This window comes from Octopus bimaculoides, chromosome 19, assembly GCF_046866305.1.
Source record: "Octopus bimaculoides isolate indiv1 chromosome 19, ASM4686630v1, whole genome shotgun sequence".
Lineage (NCBI taxonomy): Eukaryota > Metazoa > Mollusca > Cephalopoda > Octopoda > Octopodidae > Octopus > Octopus bimaculoides.
In genome coordinates this window covers 54867404-54894435 of record NC_142946.1, presented here as the reverse complement: position 1 = coordinate 54894435, position 27032 = coordinate 54867404, and the positions used below count along the sequence as shown (strand labels likewise).

Sequence of the window (27032 nt, the reverse complement as noted above, 5' to 3'; positions counted from 1 at the left end):
GTCTGGTGAATGGTTTAGTATTTGGCAGCAAACACTGAGTTAATTATTCAATAGAATAAACAACAATAATAGTTTCTTACATTGATGGCACCACAAGAGCCACAGTTTTGGAAGCAGGCGTTTTAGTCAATTGAATCGATTCAACAATATTAATGGAAGGACTAATACACAATTGCTTGACCTCGTAGAAACAACAACCAAATTACCATCGAATTGCAGCTTACAATCTTAAAGGAAGGACACATTAGACATTGTTGTCCTTCATATAATAAAATGACTGAATAGTTACATCTGGGACTCCTTTGATGATGAATCTGTTCAGTCAGGCTGGTTTGAAGTTAAACAAGAACAGATAAGCGGTGGGGTAGGGGAGATGAAAGGTAAATATGGATTCCTGTTGTTGTTGCTTCGCTCTGATTGAACAAGTCTTTTTTATCAAAGATGCTTTGGTTGTATCTGTCCCATCCCTGCCTTTCCTTATGAAGATTAGAGAGTGAGATTTTGAGGGTAATTTTACTGCTATTCTTAGCAGGTCAAAAGATCAAGTGGGATGGGGAGTGGGTGCTTTCTTGCTGGCTTGATTCAACCCCTGTGTTTGCTGAAGGGATTAACTTGACAACTTAACTAGCCAAGGGTCAGAATGACTACTTTATTTTGTTTAGTGGATTGACTACAGTTATATGTGAGAGGAAGTGGAGGATGTCATCACTGAACTCACATCACCAATGAATTACTGATATGCATATCATTATAGTTGTTGCTGTCATTGCTATTTAGCCCCAGGCCGGGTAAACAGACCTGTGATCAAGAGTATTCCAGTCATGACCATCTTGTCTTATCTTGGCTGGTTGATCTGTACTTGTGGTTTATGATCTGATGGTGTTTGTTTTTAGTTTAATTGTGATATATTAATGAAGCATTTATAATGGAATCATCATGGAGTATAGATTCTGTGGAATAGGGTTTGATTTAGCAGGCACATTGTGATCATACCTGCTCAGTCTTCACTTACCAGTGTTGCTGCAATAATACTGATGTGATGTATAATAGTTAATGTATCTAATATATCACATAATATTTCAGCAAGTATCTGCTGGCAAAGTGGAGATGAAACAATTGTAGTATTGTACAATAAAGTGTGTTTGCTCAATCCAGCCTCTCTTGTTTACACTTTTAAATGTATGTGTGTGCATGTGTACATGTGTGTGTGTAGGAAGAGAGAGAGAGAGAATGAGAGAGAGAATGAGAGAGAGAGAGTGTGAGACAGTAAATTTATATTTGAAGAAGAAAAAGTAAGAAAATGCATTGAGAACTTTATCATGGACAAAAGAAAGAAATATTTACATTTTTAATAAAATATGCTACTGGTTTCAATAATTTTTAAAGCAGTTTAATCATGCTGTTAATGTAGGGAAAATGAATTACATTAAATTAATATCTTTCATGATATCAGTTCATCCGTTCTGGAAGTTTACTTGTTTGCCTTAGAAAATTCACGATGCTGGTAGTTGGTTTCTTTATATATATATATATATATAAAGAAACCAACTACCAGCATCGTGAATTTTATATATATATATATATCTATATATATATCTATATATATATATATATATATATATATATATATATATATATATATATATATATATAAAATGTCTTTTAGCATAGATCTACTGGGTCAGGATTTAACATCGGTCTTTAGCAACAATAGTAATAACAATTGAATGAAAAGATTGTTCCTATGCAACTGTTTCTCATTATGACTCTTTTACTGTTTATTTTTCTGTCTTTGTTTCATTCTGTGTGTACTTTGCAAGGTACAGGTAGACATCATTGCTGTCTTTCTTTATTTGACTTATTCCTGCTTTCTGTCCCGTTTCCTTTCCTTTTACTTTTTCCAACAGGTTGTTGTGTACCTGAACACTGTATACAAGAAGCTCATTATTACTAATTAATGTAAGGCAATGAACTAGCAGAATCATTAGCTTACTGGGCAAAATGCTTAGTGGCATTTCATCTGTTTTTATGTTCTGAGTTCAAAATGTTGCTGGGGTTGACTTTGCCTCTCATCCTCATAGGAGTAGACACAATAAGTACCAGTTGAATGCTGGGGTTGATGTAACTGACTTAACCCCTCCCCTAAAATTGCTAGCCTTGTGTCAAAATTTGAAACCATTATTATTAGTTGATGTAATTACCGTTGTTGTTTGTGGCCAGGGTTGGAGACCATTCATTATGATGATGATGATAACGACTTCTAATTTTGGTGTAAGGTCACACAGAAAGGCTGTTGTTATTTAGTGGGATTTGAACTCAGAATGTAAAGGGATGCAACCAGAGATTTTTGTTATTTTTGTTCTATTATTTCTGCCAATCACCATCTTCAATGCAATGATGATGATAATAATTGCTTCAAATGTTGGCACAAGGCCAGCAGTTTCAGGGGTGTGGGTGTTTGTTGATTACATCCATCCCAGTATTTGACTGTTAATTTTATCAAAACCAAAAGGATGAAAGGCAAAGTTGACCTTTGCAGGATTTGAACTCAGAACGTAAAGATCTGTATGAAATATTGCAAGTCATTTTTCTGATGCTCTAACTGTTCTGCCAACTTGCTGCCTTTGTTTCAAATTTTGGCACAAGGCCAGCACTTTATTGTATTGACCCTGGTGAAATGAAAGGCAAAATTGATCTTGGTAGGATTTGAACACAGAATGTAAAGTCGGAGCAAACACTGCAAAATATTTTCCTGACATGTTAATGATTCTGCCAGCTCACTTTCTTGTGGTGATGGTGATGATAAGCAAAACATCCCTTACTGCTTAGGTCTGACCAAGATGATCCATGATAAAATGCATTTAGCTATGATCACACTGTCTTTTTTTTTTCTTTTTTCTTATATAGCATAGTGTATCTCTGATTACATTATTCAATGTGTCCCAGTTTGGAAGAGATTTGATTGCTACTTCTCAGGAGAGAGGGAGACAAACTGCTATGATGTCTGTATAGATTATTAGGAGTTGGATTGAATTAGCTTGTCAGGAATTGAAACCATCTTGTTGAATTCTGTGGCCGGCTTTTATACTCCTTGCATCTTATGATGCAGTGTCAACCTAATACGCCCTGTTTGGGTTTTTTTTATTACCTTGTTTGCATGCATTTTTTGTACCATATATACCATATATAAATATATTTACATGTATGTATATTCATGTGCACATATATACATTACATGTGTGTGTGTGTAAGGTGGTGCTCCAGCATGGCCGCAGTCAAATTACCGAAACAAATAAAAGAATAAAAGAATACATGTGTGTGTGTGTGTGTGCGCGCTCGCACACACACACACACACACACAACATATAATAAAGACTGTATTGAGTTCTGCAATCTCTCAGTAGTAGTAGTGCAACTACTACTACTACTACTACTGCTACTGCTGCTGCTGCCGCAGCCGCCGCCTTACTACTGGTAGTGATACGGCCACAATTAATTGATGCTGGTGTTGTAGTATGACCTACGAGAAGTCAGGCATTGGTTCTGTGGTTCTGCACCCGTACCCGCCTTCCTTCATCCACTGTAGCTACCCCGCCGTCTTTGCGAGATTAACCTCCACTTCACTCTCCTCCCCCCTCTCTCTCTCCTGCTCGCCGTCTTCTCGCCCCCCCCCCCACGTCCCATCGTCCGCTCTCCAAGACTTGCTGCTGCCACTCCCAAACTCTCCACAGTTTCACTCTCAAGACAAGTCAGTAGTCAGTTTACGATGAAGCAGGCGAGACCAGATCAGGCCAGGCAAGTTTATTAGTGGAAGTTATGGAAGGGGGTCGACTTTGAGTTTTGAAAGCGGGCCTCTTGCAGCATCCACTGTTTTTGGAGAAGAAGGAAACTATTAAGTAAGCCCTAACACATCTCTCTCTCGTCTTCTCTCTCTCTCTCTCTCTCTCTCTCTCTGTCCCTAAGAAATAATTTTGAAAGCTTTTCTTCCTTTGTATATATTTTTGTTTATTCTTTAGTTATAATATTATCGCAGTTGTTAGGAAGAACTTTTCCTTCTATCACTTGTTATAAGTGTTTGGATTAAACTCTGAGGATTGTGTTCACTTGCACGTGTATTGCTTACACACACACACACACATACTCTCTGTCTCTCTCTGTATATATATATATATATATATATATATATATATATATACATATATATATATATATACATATATGTATGTATATGGTTAGTTATACAACTGTATATATGTTTACTATTGAATATCGTACACCCAAGTTGTGTAAACTACATTCACATGCACCACAACACACGTGTAAAGCATACACGCACCCCTCCGTCAAGCCTAACCCTACTCCCCTTCACTTCCCCCTTCCACCCACAACTCCCTCGTCAGAAACTGACTTCATCTTCTAACAGATGTTCACCCCTTCTCTCTCTCTCTCTCTCTCTCTCCCTCTCTCTCTCTGAGTCTTTCCTTCCTTCCATGGCTTATTCATACAATCGCCGCCAGTGGAGCCCAGACAAATGCTTCTGCCTTAGAAATGTTTCCCTTTTGAGGTAAGTACTGAATCCCCCCCCTCACCATGCAGTGTTCTGGTGGTGTGCATGCCCTTCTCCTTTTTTTTTTCCATCGGACCTCTTCATACTGGCCAAACCGTCATCATCGGGACCATCATTGCTTCGCTTCTGGAGCAAAGCTGGATAGAATGATGATGCGGTGTGTGTGTGTGTGTGTGAGTAAGAGAGAGAGAGCGAGCGCGTTTCTTCGCTCTGTCCTTCATTACATCAAGATTGTCTTGTGGGAGAAAGAGGTGGGGTACAGGCTTTTCTTTAGTCTAAACTCTGTGTGTGAGCGGGGGGGGGGCGAGTTAATCGGCACCATTGACACCATATATCATAACAGTACCACAACCATCACCACCACCACCACCACCAATGCCAGCATCATCAGCATTACCACTATCATCAGCATTTCTTCGAAACACTCTTCTACCATTCCAACTGCTGGTCTTTTTTTTCTTTCTCTCTCTCATCTTTCGGAATATATTCGTAATTTTAATACTTTGATTCTTCTTTTATGCCTTTTTTTATCTTCACCGTCACCAACACCGTAACATCCACGACCACCACCATCTTTTTTTATTTGGCTTCTGCTAATTGCAAACTCCTCCGGACTTAGATGCAACTAATTTCTAGTAGTAGTAGTAGCAGTAGTAGTAACAACCTTAGTACTATTAGAGTTGTTTTGCTTTCTCGAGGTGTATATGTGTGCGTGTGCGTGTGTGTGTGTAATAATGTGTAAACGCAGTGTTCCGAGTATATTGTGTCTTTTGTATGCATTCGTGATAATAGTATTGGTTGTAAAATTAATAGCAGCACATAAGGCAAGGTCCTGCTTTAGTATACACACACACACAGAGGATGGTCAGGAATAATGGCTTCGCGATAGTGTTTTGGTATGTCACTTGTGTGTTCCCCTTATGTATGAGAGATAGACCCTAACTACCCTTACTCTTTCATCTGTCTGTCTGTCTCTCTCTGTGTCTACCCTGCATTATCTCATGTGTGTGTGTGTGTGTGTGAGAGATGGAGAGAAAGAGAGAGACAGACAAACAGACAGAAGTTGAAACTATGCATGCAGCCTCCTTTTCGCCTCCTCCTCATCCTAAACTCGCCCTCTATGTGATGGTACTTGCCAGCTTCTCTTCTCCACCTCCGGTAGACCTGCTATCACTGTCAGTCGGTGTGTGTAGCTGCCCGAAGCCCAGCTGAGATGGAAGGAGCAAGGGTGGTAGTAGGAAATTTGCTGTTGCTTTAACTTCTTGTGCTAGACACAGAAGCACACTTCCTTTGCCTCCCCACCCTCACCCGCCCGCCCACACATGTTGGCAAACATCACTCTATTCTCTCTCTCTCTCTCTCACACACACACGCATATATATATATATATATACGTGGTGATTCACGTAAACACATTATCCACCCACACATACACAAACACAGTAACATATACTAACACAACACTGAGATGCATATATGTTACAAGACTATGTAGAATGTTCAAGTGTGTGTATGCATGTGCATGTGTGTGCTAAACTGCATTGATGTAATTGTATGTTTGCTTATAAACTGCACATTTATACACAAACTGTTTATTTACACACACGCATGTGATATCATCATCATGTGTATATATTTACCTAAATACATTTATATATGTTGATGTATGTGTATATTATATATATCACATATTTGGGTATATACGTTGTAGAATGCTGTTTAAAGCCTGGCCACAGTATTTGGTTACCTGGTGTCAACGACAGTATGGAAGTATATGCATCTGAATTAACTTCAGGAATTCATTTGTGTTCTGAAAAATGTGAAGAGACAGAAAACGGAATTTACAAGACTCTTAATTCATTCAGAACCACTACGATCCTTTTCACCCATCATGCGCTGGTACCTTACAGGTGAGATGATGTACAAACAGTTGTCATGCATCATAGGTGTAGATGTGTCTCCTCTGTGTTCTTCCTTACAGAGATGGATAGTTATGCTGCACTAACCGAAATGTGTTGTTATAGAAATTATCGAAATGGCAAGTTAAAAAAACATGGTACTTTTTGAAAAGTCACCTGAGGAGATGCATCCACACCTGTGATGCATGACAACTGTTTGAACAGCATCTCACCTGTAAGGCACCGGTGCACGATGGGTCAAAACGATCATAGTGGGTCTAAATAGTCTCAGGAATTCCATTTTCTATCTCTTACATTTCACATAATATTTTAATACACACACACATGCACACACAAGGGGTGCTGAAAAGTTCATGGCTTTGGGTAAAAGAAAATGCAGGAGGATCAGTTAATTATTGTTTTATTCAACATATTCTCCTCTCAGATTTACACACTTATTGCAACAGTCCTTCAGTTTTTCTAAATCCTATGAAAGAACTCGGACCTCCAACCAGGCCTTTCACAATACCCTTAAAGCCAGAAACTTTTCAGCACCCCCTCATGTGTGTACACACACACACACACAAATTGTCATCATTATTTTAACGTCCACTTTTCCATGCTTGGTATGAATTATACAGAACTAATTTAGACAGATTTTCTAAGGCCAGTTGTCCTCCCAAGGTAATACTTGCCCATAACTGTTTATGTTTTTGTAGGAGGTTGGCAACGAGGGACACCATATAAATGTATGTGTATGTGTGTGTGTAAGTATGTATGTATGTATTCACACACATATTATGGAAAGCGGACGTTAAACGATAATGATGACGATGATGAAATTGTGAATAATAACAATGGATTTCAACACCTGCACAAGAGTTCAAATATATAGATGAGAGGGTCTCAGTTGATTGAATTGAGCCCACTAGGTGACTGCTATTATTAGCATCTCTACATTAACACAAAACTATGTACATTAACACAAAGCGCAGCAACATTTCTTCAACCCAAACCCTAATCCTGCCAGTTTATAAACAAAACATTAGCATTAATCCTTTAACTATTTCAGTCATGTGTGCATTTCCAGTCTCTCTCTCTCCACAACAAACAACACAACACACTTTACATCATCAGGGGCTGTGCACAGGCCACACCTACGCATCACCTACAAAATGAACCAATGGAGTTTCTCAATCTGCTAGAAATAACAGCCAAAACTCCTTCGAATTGCACTATTGTATTTTTTTTTCATTTTTTTTTTTTTTCTAACTGACATGTTGGATAATGTTTTTCCTAGGTTCTCTGCACATAGGAAAATGATGGGATGGGATGATCATGATCATGGACATCACAGGTCTACTTGGTGTGGGTTGACCTGGGGCTAAACAAAAACAATAATTTCCACAATGAAACAAAGGATGTTCAGAATGAAAGTGCATCTGGCTCTGAAAAGTTCAACTCGCTCAGTTCTTGCCAGCTCTGTCCTCGCTCATTCACTCAGTTAAATTTTCAGTTCTGTCCAAATCCAAAGATTGCTAAGACTGTTATTGAACTGAGACCTATGGTACTTAACCTATGTAGCTCATTCCTCGCTTTCTGCTACTTTTACCAAATAGTTTTTTATAAATGTCTCTTTCCCAAGTTTTGCTCCCCACAAAAATAAAAATAGGTGTGGCTGTGTGCTAAGAAGCTTGCTTTCCAGCTGCATGGTTCCAGGTTCAGTTCCACTGCATGGCATCTTAGACAAGTGTCTTCTGCTATAGCCTCAGGCTGACCAAAACCTTGTGAGTGGACTTGGTAGATGATAACTGAAAGAAGCCCATTGTATATACATATATATGTGTGTGTTTGTGTTTGTCCTTCACCACTTCTTGACAATCAGTGTTGGTGTGTTTACATCCCTGTAACTTAGTGGTTCAGCAAATGGACTGATAGAATAAGTACTAAGCTTAAAAAATAAGTCATGGGGTTGATTTCATTCACATTATGATCATCATTTAATGTCTGTCACGAAAGATAAATTATAGAATGTAAAATTTTCTAGAAATATCTAGAAATGATGTGATCTTTTTTAGAAATAATGTAATAGTTTCTGGATATTTCGCTGAGGTCAGTAATTCAGTGACTGAGGGTCAGTAATTCAGTGACTGAGGCTCAGATCTTTTGCTATCCACAACCTATGGGTACTTAAAAGTAGTCTTCAGCAGTGCTTTGTATTTCTCATTAAAATTACAGCACTCAGTGCAAAAAAGTAATAGCTATTGGCACTAAAGAGTTGGCATATAATTTTCAATTGCTGCAATCACAGCAAACACAGGTCTTTACCAAACTCTTCACGATGGCATGATATATAAAAAAAATGGACCCAAAAAGCAAAGGGGTGAGAACAGTAATAGTTGTACATTCTGCTTTATTTCTATCCGTTTCAAAGAGAAAGTTCCTAGCTGTAGTATTATATTTGAAAGTACATTTGCAATCTGTTTAATAACATATGTGATAGTCTCTGAGGTTAAGCAACAGATAGTTTAGTTGATCGTGTATGATTGAGGAAAGTCACTAAAAATATCTGCAATAATATTTTGCCAGACGCATGGGAATTTGGTTTGACTGTTTCTAGAGATGTATCCTGGGCCAGTTCTTTGTGAACAGATGGATTTAGGCACAACAGTGTTTTTGATGAGAGCAATGTGTTTTCAGTTCAAAATTTAGAAGCATCATGATGACTGAATGCCTAAAAGGTAGCTTTGCTGTTGCATACTGGACATTTTGCTGTGCTATCGTTGGTTCAAACTTAGCTTGGCTGGAAGATCTAAACTTGGGCGTCTTTAATGGCATATGTTCCTGTTGTAAGCATGTGGACCTTATCTCTGGTCTGGAGTTAGATATATCAATATGTTGGTGTGTTCTTTCTTACTACTGTAACCCATGAATTGTGGTTTTTGCTTCCCTCTCTCTCTCTCTCACCAGCTGCAGTCTGTAAAGGTCATGGCCATTACACTACTGTCTCTGATTAAGCTGTGTGTGTGTATGAGTGTGTGCATGTGTGCATGCATAACATGTAATAGTATTATCATTATTTTGTCATCGTTTTATCATCTGTTTTTCCATGCTTGCATGTCTCAGAATTCATTGAAGCTGATTTTCTGCAGCCAGATACCCTTCTTGACATGTTCTTAGAGTCTGTCTTGAAATAGAGCCACACTACATAACTATGTTATTTAGTGAACTATTGTGTAGGAGTGTTTTGTGACATGTAAAAGCATGTTTCTAATTTGTTGGTCAGTCTGTCCTTACATAACAACAGGTTTTGCCAGTAATTGTAGACAGGTAACAAAGATTTAGTTATTGATTCCTGATTGGCAACAAACTATCATGTGCTTTGCCTGTATTGCCAATCCCAATTACACTCTACCATTTCAGCTTCTACTTGTTGGTTACAGGCATGGATGGCTGTGTGGCTGGCTAAGTTCATTTCATAACGCATGGTTCCAGGTTCATTTTTCCACTGCGCAGCATACCTTGGACAAGTGTCTTCTACGGTATCACTGGCTCAACCAATACTTTATGAGCTGAATTTGGTAGATGGGAACTGCATGAAAAAAAAACAAAACAAAACACAGAAAGGGATTGTTGTGGGGGTAGGGGCATCAGCAATGGGAAGAGCAGCTGCCTGTTAAACAATCCTCCTCCCCTCCTCTTCCCCCTCCTCCTCCCCTCCCCCTCCTCCCCTCCCCCCCCCTCCTCCTCCTCAAATGTCCATTTTCTGTGCTGGCATGGGTTGGCCTCAATAAGATAGTTGTTGAACCCAAGCTAGCTTGAAAAACAGAAAGAAGGATGAATGAGCAATGAATGTGTGTGTGTGTGCTTTTATTCTTTTACTTGTTTCTGTCATTTGACTGTGGCCATGCTGGAGCACTACTTGGCTTTTGTTGACTTGGAGAAAGCCTTTGACAGGGTCTCCCGATCCCTTATCTGGTGGTCAATGCAGAAACTGGGGATAGATGAGTGGTTGGTAAGAGCTGTACAAGCCCTGCACAGGGATGCTTTCAGTAAGGTGACAGTTGGCAACGATTATAGTGAAGAATTCCGGGTAGAAGTAAGGGTTCACCAAGGATCAGTCCTCAGTCCCCTCTTATTCATCATAGTCCTCCAGGCAATGACAGAGGAATTCAAGACAGGCTGCACCTGGGTGCTCCTGTATGCTGATGACTTGCTGGGGTTGGTTTGTTTGTTCAAAGTCCTTCATGGCAGTGCACTAGCATGGCCACAGTTCAATGACTGGAACAAGTGAAAGATAAAAGAGTTGTTGTAGGTCAGGCAGTCATGCAAAAGTTATGCACTGCAAACAATGCAGCGTGGTGGAACTAATCCCTCTCCATGTTATTGACAATGATCGACAAAGTCATCCATGAGAAAGTGCACCTGTGTTACATATTTGATTCCCCAGGACCTTACAACCAAAGCAACTTGACTCTGGTTGTACTTAGCAGTAGAATAATGTATGTTTTTAAACTGGAATGAAAGCAGATATTCTGAGACAGAATGAACTTATATGAACCAGCAGAGAGTATCTGCAATATGACCTCACTTGATCACCTAGGGATATTTATTTAACCTGCTGGTTGTTCTCTTCCCCAGGCACATTGGCAGACCCATCGTCTTAACCATATATTCCCCACCCAGTTTAGTCAGGATCTCTTCCACCCCTTTCATTTCAAGTTTCTTCCCTTCCCAAATAGGTTTCATGAATTAAGAGAAAGCAAGCCTATGTGTGCGTGTGTGTGTGTGTGTGTCTAAACCCCCCCCCCCACACACACACATACACACATGTGAAGAGCATATAAAACAACCCCCACCCGAATATCCAATATCCATGTGAAAAGCAAAAATAAATAAATAAATAAATAAATAAAAAGTTAAAATATCTCAAGTGTTTTGTTAAATTCAATAGTGTATACAGTTAGAGTTGTGTTAGAACACACATATTGCATGCATAAAGTATAATTTTGAGGACCCATTTAGAGAAAAACAACTTTATATACGATATATGCATAACTTGCTTTTCCTTTCCTTTCACTACACTCGTTTGTGTGTGTGTGTAGATATACATACATACATATGTACATATATGAAATGTGGCTGTGTGGTAAGAGTTTGCTTCCCAACCATATGGTTCCGGGTTCAGTCCCACTGTGTGGTACCTTGGGCAAGTGTCTTCTACTGTAGCCTCGGGGCCACCCGAAGCCTTGTCAGTGGATTTGGTAGTGAGAAGCTGAGAGAAGCCGGCTAGAGAAGATGTGCATATCCATGTGTGTGTTTGTGTCTGTGTTTTTGTGTCTGTGTGTTTGTGTCTGTGTTTTTGTGTGTGTGTTTTTGTGTCTGTGTTTGTCTCCCACTACTTCTTGATTGTTGGTGTTGGTATGTTTACATCTGTTACTTAACAGTTCAGCAAAAGAGATCAATAAAATAAGTACCGGACTTAAAAAAGAAAACAAGTACAGGAATCGATTCATTTGACTAAAATTCCTCAAAATGGTGCCCCAGCATGGCCGCATTCTAATGACTGAAGCCAATATGCACACACACCCACCCACACTCACCCACCCACCCACATATATTTGTATGTATATACAAATAATGTCCTTGTTCTATACTGACATGGGTTGGACATTTTAACAGGATCTAATGTATCAGATGACTGCCTCTTGCTCAACTGCCTTCTTTAGCATAGTTTCTATGGCTGGGGGCCTTTCCTAATGCCAAGCACTTTGCAGAGTGTACTGGGTGTTTTTTTGTTTTTTTGTGCCACCAGCACTAGTGAGGTCGCCCACGTGTAGAACAGGCTTCTTGCTGTTGAGGAGCTACATGGCTATTCACATTTTAGAAGAGCGGGTGAGTGTTGACTGGGTGGAGTAGGGAAAATATAAAAATAGTGATGAGGTGTCTGTGTGGACCCTTAGGGTATGAGTGTGTGTGTATGTGGGGAGGGGTGAGAGTGTGGAAGAGTGAGAGATGGGGAATGGGTGAGGTAGTGAATAAAATGACTGATGAACTAGTGTTGAGTGGATCCTAAGCAAGGAAATGTAGGTGACAACTGCAGAGATTGGTATAATTGTGGGGTGTAGTGAATAGTGGCAAGGGAGTGGGGGTGGCCAAGGATGTAGAGAGGTGAAGAGTGTAGCAGAGAGGAAAGAGTGAGAGATGAGAAGAGGTTGGAAGAGTGGGATGAGAGAGACCTAGAAAGAGACAAGCTTAGTGCAAGGGAGGGTGAGAGACATCTGGTGGTGGAGAAGGTGAAATATTGGGTCATCCCATAAATAATGCAGGGTTTTTTTTTACATTTGTTTTATTTTTCAAAATTAAGATATACAAAGTACTTTTTTTAACCTAAAATATACTCTCCTTCATTTTCTACAATGTTCTTCCATCTTTCTGGTAGACTTCCAAAATTCGCTTGTCCGTCTCAAAAAATATTCCTCCAGTACTCTTCTGACCTTGCCTACAGAGTTCATATATTTTCTGTCCAAATGATTTTGAAGACTGCATAGGCCATGGGCTATGGTCTCACTTGACTTGTCGGGTCTTCTCAAGCACAGCATATCTCCAAAGGTCCCGGTCACTAGTCCTTGCCTCGGTAAGGCCCAATGTTTGAAGGTTGTGCGTCATCACCTCATCCCAAGTTTTCCTGGGTCTACCTCTTCCACAGGTTCCCTCAACTGCTAGGGTGTGACACATTTTCACACAGCTGTCCTCATTCATTCGCAACACATGGCCATACCAGCATAGTCGTCTCTCTTGCACACCACCTCTGATGCTTCTTAAATCCAACTTTTCTCTCAAGGTACTTACATTCTATTGAATATGCACACTGACATTACACATCCAGCAGAGCATACTCGCTTCATTCCTTGCAAGCTTATGCATGTCCTCAGCAGTTACGGCCCATGTTTCACTGCCATGTAGCATGGCTGTTTGCACCCACAAGCTTTCCTGGTCAAGAACAACACACCACTTGTTTGACAGGCTCCCTGCTTTTCTGACTTGTCAGTGTGCAACTTCTGGCTCTTAGCCCAAACTAAAGACCATGCTGAAGGTGAAGTGACTAGAGTTGTGAGACGAAATTATTAGAAAAGCGATAGTGGAGCTTCATATCATTCCATAGAAGGTGTTCCAGAGGTACTGCCAGCAGTGGCAGAACCACTGGGAGAAGTGTGTCAACTCCCACAGTGAGTATTTTCAAGGTGATTAAATAAAATTTGTGAAATGTACAAAATTGCTTTTTTATGCTCAAAGGCCAGATACGTTTTGAATGCACCTCATATATACAGGAATTCCTTATGTCATGTGAGTAATGCATCCCTGAAAAACTTGCTGTAATGCAAAATTAATTTTCTCCATTGTTATAAAATGATAATGCATTCCAATGGATATTTTCGCAACCCCCCCCCCCCAAAAAAAAAAAACAAGCAAAAAAGCCCCACAAAAGAACAAGCAACCCGACCGTTTTAATGCATGAAAATAGCAATTTCTAAATATACACAGTATAATATGAATACATAAAAACATTTGAAGTGAAATACATTAGAGAATAAGAATTGTAATATCGTACCACAAAAAATGTTGACGTATCTGATGGGTGGTGATGGAATGAAAATTAGTGGGAGGATGAGGGACATTATCTTCTATCATCATCATCAACATCACCATCATCATCTGCTTGATGGGCTAAGAACTTATCCAAAAGTGTTTGATGTTTATGGCACATCATTTCTTTATACAGCTCTATGTATAAAGTATAGTAATTTTTATGCTATGTTTATTGATTAGGGTTGTTATTAGCAACAGCCCTTTCTCTATAAGTGCTAATCCTTTACCTACATTCTTTGCAGTTAACTTAAAAGGTAGTCGTTGGAATTTCCATATTCTCATTTGTATTCTCAGCTTGTTTATGTTCTACTAGCTTCAGCTCCTCGTTAGATAAACTTTCTCTATGGGACACTAGCATCTCAGTCAAATCGTACTCTACGGCTTCTTCAAACCCTGCAGTATTCATGAGTGTTACAATATCTTTCGGAATTTGAGATGGACTTTCTACTTGTGGAAAACTTTTGAAGTCCTGGAAGCAGTCTGGCCACATAGAGCCAAAAGCCATCGTGTGGTAAGTAGCTTGCTTACCAACCACATGGTTCTGGGTTCAGTCCCACTGTGTGGCACCTTGGGCAAATGTTTTCTACTATAGCCTCAGGCCAACCAAAGCCTTGTGAGTGGATTTGGTAGACGGAAACTGAAAAGAAGCCTGTCGTATATATGTATATGTATATATATGTATGTGCGTTTGTGTGTCTGTGTTTGTCCCCCCAACATCGCTTGACAACCAATGCTGGTGTGTTTACGTCCCTGTAACCTAGCAGTTCGGCAAAAGAGATTGATAGAGTAAGTACTAGGCTTACAAAGAATAAGTCCTGGGGTTGATTTGCTCGACTAAAGGCGGTGCTCCATGTCAAACGTAATTGTTTTGGATTAATCATGCATTATCTTGTAGCTTCAAGATGTCAATGATACGTTTGTATATTTTTAGAATGACATTGTAAGGTAGGTGTGAGGGGTTTGATGTGGTCAGTTGCAACATAAAACAAGAAGAATATTTGGGCCAGATATGACCAGATTAAATGCTAATGGGTTAATCATGCATTATCTTGTAGATATGAGATTTCAATGGTGTGATTGCTTATGTGTTGAATGACATTGTTAGGTAGATGTAAGAGGCCAGATCTGGATAATTTGAACATTAAACAAGTTGAAAATTTTGGGCCATATCCCAAAATTTAAATGCTAAAATAAGGTCCAATAGATCTTAAATGAAAAAATAAGGTCCAATAGATCTTAAATGAAAAAATAAGGTCCACTAGATCTTAGATCTGTGAAGAAATACAATCTGAGCATTTGACAGAATAACTTCTTGAGCAATTGATTTAATTTTCTCTTACTTAGACACATACACAAACATATTACTACAAATAAAATATATTTAGTGATTACTACCATGCCCTCCTCTTTATGTCCTTGTGATCAGTAGGCACACACACACACACACGTCTGCACACACAGATGCATACACAAACATACACACATACAATGGTGTGTATTTGTTGAGAACCTGCTCTAACAAGAAAAATGTTATGCTACAGAAACAGAATAGCTGTTGCCCTATATGTCTGCTTGACAGAAACTGGGTGGAGCCGGCAGGTTGTGTACATTTTTGGAATACACACACATACATACATGCATGTCCCCACTCTTTCTCTCTCATACACATGCACATGTGCATTGTTATATATGCATAAATACTTGAGCATTCACATTCTTATGTTTTTTGCCTACATGTATATATACATTTACCCATCGACAACCAATGGCTCTCTTTCTCTCTCCACACACACACACACACACACACACACACACTCACATTTGTACATCTTCCCTGAAGCAATTAGTGCATATATATTTATTTATGCATATATGCATGTACACAGACATACATGCACATAGCTACTTGTATGCACCTAAAAGACACAGAAATTCTCACATTCATTTATAGAAACATGCATCATCCCCATCAACAGCCTGTCATACACACATGTACATACAACCACACAAACTGATACATGCACATACCCACACACAGATGTGTGCACACACATACACACACACACATACAATGCTGTACAATCCATGTATGCAAATTAGTTATGTTTTACTGGGTCAAATCATTTGTGACCCACATCAATGACTGCATACCTTAAGAGGTGTAGTATTAGGAGTGGTATAGGTGGAGAGGTACCTGGAACTGTGACCACCATCATATCTCCACCACTCAACAACGATAAAAACAGCCACATTTTTCAGTGGTGGTGGTTGGAAGGTGACAAGCTTTGTTATTGATCTGTTTGGTGTATCTGTTGAGAGACAAGAACAAACAGGTGATGGATGGTGGAGGTGGCAGTGGTGGAGGCAGTGAAGCCTTGTGACTGTAGTGCTGAGACTGGTGGTGTTCTGAAGAAAGTTCTCTAATGGTGAGGCTCTCAAAAGTAGCATATTCACCGTCTCTTGCTATTCTTCATAGACAGACCTACACAGTAGTCACAGCCAATAAATCAATAGGACAAGATCTAGTCAAGTTTTTATAGATTTTCTTTTTCTTTTTTTCTTTTTTAAAATTTGTACTGCATCATCATCCTCCTCCTCATCATCCTCCTCATCATCATCCTCCTCATCATCATCCTCCTCATCATCATCCTCCTCATCATCCTCATCATCATCATCACTACTACTATTGCTATTATCGCTGCTATTACAATCCATCATCATCATCATTATTGCCACCATCACCTTTCTCATTGTCATATCATCATTGCTATCAGCAGTAATATTATTGCCAACACCATAACCATCTTTTCCACTCTTTTGAGTTCTTTCTTTTGCTGCCTCTGTTGCTCTCCAAACTATTCCAACCATTAGCAGATATCCAAGTACTTCTCATCTTGTATTGATATCTGTCTGTCTGTCTGTTTGACTCTGTCTGTCTCTCTCTCTTTCAAGTCATCATAATTCTTGGTGATTTCATTGCATGTGACTCATTTTGTGTCTTTCACTCAATCTACACCTCCATTGGAGGTACAGAACCTGTGTTATTTACTATTGTAAACCTGTCGGCACTAATTAGCATCTTCAGCCAACTGTACCCCTGACCAATACACCAACACTTCAAAACATTCTTCACCATCAAACCCAACATTTACTTAGTCACTTACTTTTCTCCTTTCAACAGCTCATCTGACCACTGCCTACTTAATGGAGCTAAACTTCAATTTTCTTATTGAACCCTTTGATAGTTTGCAAACTGATAGCTCTGTTAGTCCTATGTTTCCCCTCTGACATGTTTGTGACAGTTGTTTGCTGATTGATACCATCTACCTTTGCATGTCTCTCCACATTTCTCTCATGTCCAAAGTCCCAAACTGGCTCATTTACAGCTGTAATGCTGTGCAGGTGAAGAATGCTGCTTACCATACCTGCAAGGTATTTACCCCTCACTATAATACCCGAAGAACACCTGACCAGAAACTAAAAGATGTCTTTGTGCAGCTTATGGTCTGCAAGCTCTCTCAACTTCTGGCAGCTTGTCTTTAAACTCTTTCACCTCTCCCATTGTATTTGAGCTTCTGGTTGCTTCAGCTACAAACTCTTTCAACTCTACAGCTGAAGCCTTTTTATGTATTTGTGAGACATTAAACAGTCGTTGGCTTTTAGATAACCTTTTGGCGTATCGTTATCATTTCTCCATCCTTGCATGGCTCGGCTGGATGCCCTTCCTGTCACCAACCCTCATCAGTTTCTAAGCAAGTTAACATTTCCCCATGGCTCTGGACTTATTTTCACAGAGTATTGGAAATGAATGGCACTGCTTTTATGAAAGTGACACACATTTATAACTAATATGCAATATCAAGACAGGGAAACACACATACACACAATCACACACACACACAGGGCTTCTTTCAGTTTCCATTTATCAAATCTATACACAAAGCTTTGATCGGCCTGGGGCTATATACACAAGGTGTCATGTAGTGGGACTGAACCTGAAACCATGTGGTTGGGAAGTGAACTTCTTAACCATGTAGCATTATCAATGATAAGGCAGTGATTTGGCAGAATCATTAGCATGCGAGGCAAGATGTTTAGCGACATTTCGTTCAAATTTCATCAAAGTTGACTTTGCCTTTCATCCTTTATTATCATCATCATTATTGCCAGAATCGATAAAATAAGAACCAGTTGGGCATTGGGGTTGATTTAATTGATTTGGCTCCCTCCCTCAAAACTGCTGGCCTTGTGCCAAAATTTGAAACCAATGATTGAATTAGTCTGAATAAAATCAGATTGGGGTCTGGTTTAAAGGAAGTGGCACTGTCCTACAATTTGACTGGCTCTGCTCTAAAGGAAATGGTGTAATTCTAAATTTCTCTTACTTTACTTACTGTTACAAAAAAATTACAGTTTGACGTCACTTTAGAATTTAGTTTAATTTTATGAAAAAGTAGCAAGATTTATTGAAAGAGAATTTTTGATTTGTGGTTCTCAGTTTGTGTTGATTATTTTTCCATTTCCTGACAAGTTTTCTTCTCTTGCAGGTTATTACTCCTTCTCGTAATTTAATATTATGTGCGGAAAGCAGGAAAGAAATGGAAGACTGGATTATGGCAATCAAAACTGCTAGCAGTAAGGAATATTATGACGTAAGAACTGTTTAGATTGATTCAATTGAAAATAGAGTGATTTTTGTATATGCTTACTTTATTTATTTTTATTTATTTTTATTTTTACTTTGCAATATGGAATTTCTTATTGATAAAGCACAGGTACGGTTGTGTAGTAAGATCTTTGCCTTGCAACCATGTAATTTTTGGTTCAGTCCCACTTCATAGTACCTTGGGCAAATGTCTTCTATTATTACCTTGTGATTGGTAGATGATAACTACATGGAAGTCCTTTGTGTGTGTGTGTGTAAAAATTGTCATTTCTACTTTGTATGTAAGATAGTCTGAGCAAAAATATAAAATGGTGTTGTAGTGTTTATGTTATTAGTGAACGTTACATCTTGTAGCTGTACACTCTTAAACTAGTGGAACAAAAAAGACAATCCCTTACTTGTAAAACAGATAAACATGACAGGAAGAGCATCCTACTATTAAAATACTACTGCAAATATGTACCCATCCAACCTATCCCAGCATAGAAAAACAGCAAATGAACTGAAGTTCTACTTTGAAATTTTCTTTGTTACTTGTTTTGATCAAATGGATTAATCTTTTAGCATTCAGATTACTTGGTCAAATTAATGCTTATTTATTCACATTGTTTTGAATTAATCATGCATTATCTTGTAACTTTGAGATTTCAATGATTTGATTGTTTATTTTTAGAAAGATATTGTAGGGTAGGTGTGAGATGCTTGATCTGGCTGGTTTGAACATAAAACAGGAAGAATATTTTGGCTGGATATGACTGGTTTAAATGTTAAAATATTAAGAAGCTATAGATTGACTAACCCAGTGGCTTTTTGTATATGTGTGCTTTGTTGTAATGCTCAGCCAATGTTATAATCATATTGATTATAACGAGAGACTCTGGTATTATTGTTTCAATAATGTATGAGGCATAGTCATGGCTGTGTGGTTAAGAAGTTTACTTCACGCCCATGTGATTTCAGATTCAATCTTGAAATTACATGGTTGTATCAGATACCTTGTGAGTGAAATTTGGTACACAGAAATAGTATGGAAGTTTTGTCGTGTGTGTGTGCTTGTTTGTCCCTGTATGTGTTTGCAGTGACACTGTTTGTATAGTGGTAGCATTGCGAAAACATGGGATAAAGTATGTTACTTGCAATCAAAAGTTGGCATCAGGTCGAGCATCTGCCTTGAGACTATTGCATCACTTAAGCCTCATCCAGCATCGAATAATGGACATGAAAACAATGACGTGGAGGGAGAACTAAACTATAGTAAATAGTAGTTTCAAATTTTGGCACAAGGCCAGCAATTTTGGGGAAAGGGGTGAGTCGATTACAGTGACCATAGTGATTGACTGGTACATATTTTATTGATTCTGAAAGACTGAAAGGTGAAGCTGACCGTGGCAGCATTTGAACTCAGAATGTAAAGATGGACAAATGCTGCTAAGTATTTTGGCCAGCATGCTAACAGTTCTGCTAGCCTGCCACCTTCCAAAGAACTGCAGCAAATATTAGAAGTGGAACACTTACAGTTCTAACTATTGTAATCTAAAGGAATATTTGCTAAGGTATATAAACCTGTCACTTGCATTATATGTGGTAGTTAGAAAATTGTAGATCACTAGCAAACACCATTAAAGTGCCTACTAGGTGGTCTGTCTCTGAAACTCACCAGTACATTTGATCACAGTTTTGGTTTTTTGTTTAGTATTCTTCTTCAAACAATGAAGGAATGTCAAGTTATGAATGCAAACTCTTCATTACTGAGAACTGAACACATCATTGCAGTCACTGCCACTATCATCATTGTACATTAAGGGCAGAGTGACTTAGGCCAAAGCCATAATGTGCCATGCTAACAATAAAACATGTCTGTGTGTTGTGGGCGAATATATTGGCCATGTGTGTCTACACATTGGCAGCGTTTTGTGCATAATTTGGATGTGTTTGTGTATACACATGCACATCCAAATTGGACACAAAATGGCAAGAACAGAGGGGAATGGACTGAATGCTGTGGCCAATCCAGGTGATGTGTATCCACTGGCCCTGTGTTTGTGTATGTACAGTGTCAGTGTAAGGGCAATGTGTGTGTGTGTGAATACAGTGTCAGTGTGTATATATAGTGGTGGTGTGTTCACACAGTGGCTGTGCCTGTAGTCTCTGTGTGTCTATGTGAGTACACAATGGCTAAGTGTGTGTATATGACTGTGTAGCATGTGCTTAGTGTTTGCATAACAGTGTAATAAGAATTCATTCTCTTATTCACAGACTTTCATATAGATAGACATTCATATACATACAGGCACTTACCTGCAGAAAAGACTTCAACTCAACTAACTCATAATCATGTATGAAATTTACACACATGCACTAATATTTCAAGAAGTATTACCTGCATACCTTCATGCTTACCTCGTGTGTGTGTATATATATATATATATATATATATATATATATATATATATGCATGTGACTATCCAGATGTTCACAGGCACATTGTCATATATGTCGTATGCACACGTGCGTTTGCGCATGCACACACACACACACACACATACTCCCCCCTCTCTCTCACTCTTCAAAGAGGGATGTGTCTTTGCATATTGAGGTGCACACACAGACACACCATCACCACCACCGCTGCTGCCACCATCATCATCATCAATGTTTTACTTCTGCTTTCCATACTGGCATGGATTAAACAAGAATTTTTTGAGACTGTTTTTTTTTTCAGCCAGGTCCTCTTTCTGACCCCAACTGTATTAGTTACCTTTTACAGCTTGTTGAAATGTGTACACTGTAGGATTTTCATCCATCTATTGATCGACCAATCCACCCATCCATCCATGATCATGTTTGCTCACTCACATATTTTGTGTGAATGCACTTACCAACATAAATTTGTGCTTAGACATATGTGCATGTATAACACACACATACATGAGCACACAATGCATATACATATACAACACTTACTGCATATACTATATAAACACTCCTCTAAACAACGTAACATATACACACTACACGGACGACATATATTCTTACAACATCTACTTACATACACTAACATACTCACAAAGCATATTAACATACATACACTACACATGCTATACTATAAACCCTAACCCTAACCCTTCCACTTGTAGCAGACATGTGTGCGCACATACATTGGTAAGAATCTTTGTAACCATATTCCTCACAAGCAAAGAATATAATAGGAAAAAAAGAACACGAAAATAGAACAAAAAAAGAATGACAAGAAGAATACTCTCAAAGACAATAGTTTCATGTGAAAGAAATTAGAGTTATTTGAGTTGATGGGATATGGTGGTAGAGCTGAAGTGTTCTGGATAGTTCCATTTGATAAGGATGTGAGGAGAGTTAGAGAAAGTGGAGGAGAGGGACACATGCACATGGATATGTTCACACACACACACACACACACACACACATCATTATGGCAGCGAAACATGGGCTGTGACTACGGAGGACATGCAAAGGCACTGGTTTAGTAATGTCTGTGTGCATGTATGGCAAAGTGTAAATGATTTAAGAGAGAAATTGGGTATATGAGGCATCAGACGTAGCGTGCAAGAGAGAAGACTGTGCTGGTATGGTCATGTGATGCATATGGATGTGGAGAGCTGTATAAAGCAATGCCAACCTCTAATTGTGGAAAAGGTAGACCCAGGAAGATGTGGGGTGAAGTAGTGAGAAAGGATCTTCAGACATTAGGTTTCACAGAGGAGGTGACAAAGGACTGAGACTTCTGGCAGTTTATTGTGCTTGAGAAGACATGTCAAGCTAAGTAAAACTATGGCTGTCCATATATATACAGGTATGTTCTCAATGTCCCTCTTTCAGCTGAGATGTCCTTCTCTTGAAGACTCGTGGGTGCTGGTACCACGTAAAAGCACCTTTGCTGGTACCACATAAAAGAGCTTGTGTCCAATGTCACATAAAAACGCTTGTGCTGGTGCTGCATAAAAGCACTCACTGAACTCTGTAAAGTGGTTGACATTAGGAAGGGCATTCAGCCATAGAAATCTTACCAAAACAGATTATTGGAGCCTGGAGCAGCTCTCTGGCTTGCTAGCTCTTGTCAAAACCATCCAACCTACACCAGCATGGAAAACATGTTAAATGATGATGATGATAATAATGATGGTGATGATATATTTCGGTACAAACAGTGGACACAGAAGTGTAGTGGAATCACAGGTAGGCCAACAGAGACAGTAGACTTCATATGCAGCAAGTACTCTAAGAGCACCTGGGGAATAGGTTCTCTCAAATGCCTTGATGATGGTGTTACACACACACACACACATGTATTTTGCCCCCTGCTAAATTTCCATATCACCTTCTTGCCTACCCGACACTCTCTCCTCCCTTCACCACCCATCTCCTTTTATCAGCATCATTCATCATATTCTCTTAGCACAAAACCATTTCTACCAGTTCCTACCACCTACCTTCTCCCTTTATACCAGTGTACTTATAGCTTCTGTTAGCATACCTCTCTCATCACAATGCCTGTATAACAAGGGTTTGTATCAAATCTATTGATAGCCAAGGTACTTTTCCATTTACTCTTGTGCTACCCACTGTAATCCCCTTCTGCCTTGGCTCACTCTTTTATTAACCTTCATCACTCTAATCATTATCATCTCAAGTATCCATCATTTGCTTTCTATCTTTCTACCCTGAAAACATGTAACTACCATTAGTATCTCTCTCCCATTACTCCATGCCATTTCTGTCTCATTTCTCCTTCGTTTTCTTTTTCCACGCTAATACTTCAATCACTCTACTTCCTCCTTATAGTTTTTCTTTTCTATGCCTCTCACCCTGCATCATCTGCAGTTGCCCTTTCTGTCTCCTATCCACTAATGCTGCACTGAATGAACAGAGGTAACATAGAGAATTAAGGACCCTCTTTTTGTCTTGCTGGGTACAAAGTAACCTTCGTTGTGCTAGTACTACAATAAAACACACCCGATACATTCCATATAGTGGTTGGTAAATGATCAAAGATATAGTGTCAAGAGAACATTTAGTCATTTTGCGAACATAACAACTTCTCTACTGAAGCTGCTAAAATAAAATGCACTCAATACACTCTGTAACGTGGTGGGTGCTTTGATGGGCATCCAACAATAGGAACTGTGCTGAAGTAAAACATGAGCAAGATGTGGTCTCTGACCATGCTCATGAGGGCAATCACTCCGAATAAGCTTTGGTTCAGACTGTGTCAGCCTACCCACCTCATGCCAGCATATTAAGTAGCCATAACATTATGAGGATGAGATATGTATATACATATAAATGCATATGTACATATCTATATATACACATTCACATTGTAACACCCCAACTCCTATATAGTTACCCACATTGTTCTGTGTGTATTTGTAGACTCACAAACACATGTTTTGTTGATTTATAATAGGAGAAAAGAGTGAGAGCAAAACACACACACACACACACACACATACACCATCTTTTTTCTCCTCCTTGTACACAATACAAAATACACTATTTTCCTGGTGATAAGAACAAACAAAAGAAACTCCCCTCCTCTTCCTCCTCTATCTCTTCTCCAGCTTCCTTCTTTCAAAGCAGAAGATAAAGCATCAATCCTGCCTCTCTTATTGTAAATCTATAAGTTGGTGCCACAACCAAGCATTTTGTTACGACTTGCTTTGATGGGAATTTATTGCAGCTACTAACAGGCCCACATGGTCCGAGCTAACTTTCTACACTCATCTTCTTCACACACACACACACATACTGCATGTATGCACTCACACCCATATGCACAAGTACATTTATTGATATACATAGTATATATATACATAAAGATATACATACACTTACATACACACACACACACACACACACACACACACACACACATAAATGTACATGCACTCACATACAATACATACATTTGTGTTTGTATCTGTGTACACACAGACACACAGACAGTCTTTCTATCTAGCTGATTCTCTCTCTCTCTCTCTCTCACACACACACACACGCTCTCTCACTCTCACACATATATGCATAAAGTGAGGAACCTATAACAGTGCAAAGTTACTTTACTGAGATAATGTGAAGGGTTTTTTTTACTATTGTTTCTTTTTCTTTTAGTATTGCAATATTCATACATTCTAAAAATAGCCAAAACTTTTTGGTTATTTCAGGCTAATACTGACCATCGAGAGAGGATGTCTGGGCAGCACAACTGGTATGCATGCTCTCATGCACGACCAACCTATTGCAACGTATGCCATGATGCTTTGTCAGGCGTTACATCTCATGGTTTGTCCTGTGAAGGTATGTCTTACCCTTTCTTCAATGTTCATCGACTGCTTCTTTTCCTTTCAATTTTAATCAAATGTTGACTGACATACGTTTTTATAAAAATGTGACTGTAATTCTTTTTTTGGGGTGTGGGGTGTGTGTGTGTGTGTTTTTTTCTTTTCTTTTGTTTCAAATCTTGACTCATAGATATTTCTTATCCTTGGACAAATTTTTCCATCTTGCATTATTAACTAACTAGATTCAATTTGTGTGTGAGTGCTGAATCTCTATATATATGCATGTATGTGTGCACAGAGGCATGCACATGTATGTGTCTATGCATATGTATGTGTGCATATGAAGCAATCATCATAAAAATCTTGAAGCTGTGAGATTATGCATGATTAATCCAAAAACAATGTGAGTAAATAAGCATTACATTTGACAGAGTAGAATTCTTGTGTATTTTTAAATGACTGAAATAGCTCTTCCATGTTGTAATTAGCTGTGTTTGATTGTTTTGAAATCTATTTCAATTTACTGTGTTGCATCTGTTGTTATTTTGTCAGTGTGTAAATTCAAGGCGCATAAGAAATGTGCTGTGAAGGCCTCTTCTAATTGTAAATGGACGAGTTTAGCATCTGTGGGCAAGGAAATCATTGAAGATGAAGATGGGGTAAGTGTCAGAAAGAAAAAAAAGGACATTTAAAAAAAAAAAATTACAACAAAAAAAAAAATCCAACTTAAATTGGAGCTTAGAAAACTAAATGTAATTCATATGTATGCACATGTACATTTATCCATAGGTCTGCTATAAGCTATTGGACTCATAGAGCTGGAAGTTAAACTGGTTTTCATAGTGTATAAGTGGTTGAGACTACTACAGCAGTTTCCCTTGAAAAAAACCTTGGTCTATCTTAGTGTTGACCTTCCAGCTATTGTTGGAACTCATTTATAGCTGAGTGTACTGGAGCAACATGAAATGACGTGTTTAGCTCAAGAGTGCAATGTGCTGCCCAGTTTGTGAATTGACACCATGATCTTGCGATCATGAGTGCAACATCCTAACCACTAGGCCATGCACCACTCTGTCACATGCACTAACTCTTTATCTCAAACTTTCACGTTATATATCTTTCTCTCTTACAAACCATTTATATACTCTACATTTCTATCTTCCACTTATGCTCACTCTTTCACATGCTGTCTTTCTTTCTGTCTGATTCTCTCCCTCCCTTTCTCTCTCTCTCCCTCCCTTTCTCTCTCTCTCCCTCCCTCCCTCTCTCTCTCTCTCTCACACACACACACACACACAGACTTACTCTGTCTCACTCTTATACTTTCTCTCTCATACACACATTCTCTCTCACACTTATATTCTCTCTCATTCATACATTGTCTCTCTTATATTCATACACACTCTCTTTCTGTCTCACTCAAATACTCACTCTCTCTTATCCATTCACACAATGTCTCTCTTTATCTTATACCTTCACTCTCTCTCTCTCTCTCTCTCTCACACACTTCTGTTTATATGTCTGCCTGCCTTACTGTCATACATGCTCTCTCTCTCTCTCTCTCTCTCTCTCTCTCTCTCTCTTTCTCTCTCTCTCTCTCTCTTTCTCTCTCTCTCTCTCTCTCTCTCTTTCTCTCTCTCTCTTTCTCTCTCTCTCTTTCTCTCTCTCTCTTTCTCTCTCTCTCTTTCTCTCTCTCTCTTTCTCTCTCTCTCTTTCTCTCTTTCTCTCTCTCTCTTTCTCTCTCTCTCTCTCTCTCTCTCTCTCTCTCTCTCTCTCTCTCACCGAATAAAAGTAATAGAAATGTTGGTTACTGTATTACAATACTGTTCACCTGTATACCATAGAATTGTTCCAGTTGGCCTTAAAGGGGCGACCCAACAACAGCTTGAAGAACGACAACACTGTTGTAGGTGTTCCTCAGAATCATGAATAAA

General features: G+C 38.9%; 1 protein-coding gene across 12 annotated transcripts in view; it reads left to right on the top strand.

The window, feature by feature from the left end:
- LOC106875416 (diacylglycerol kinase delta) overlaps window positions 1–27032 on the top strand; it is a 173604-nt gene that overhangs the window by 92560 nt on the left and 54012 nt on the right. For 7 of the 12 annotated variants that reach the window (XM_014923541.3, XM_014923542.3, XM_014923544.3 and 4 more), the window contains 3 exons: window positions 18663–18767; window positions 24982–25114; window positions 25651–25757. In XM_014923541.3, coding sequence (XP_014779027.1) covers window positions 18663–18767; window positions 24982–25114; window positions 25651–25757 — 345 coding nt within the window. Of the gene's footprint in view, window positions 1–3727; window positions 3897–4439; window positions 4565–18662; window positions 18768–24410; window positions 24517–24981; window positions 25115–25650; window positions 25758–27032 lie in introns of those variants that run through there. The other 5 variants (XM_014923545.3, XM_089337791.1, XM_089337790.1 and 2 more) reach the window with 4 other exon arrangements.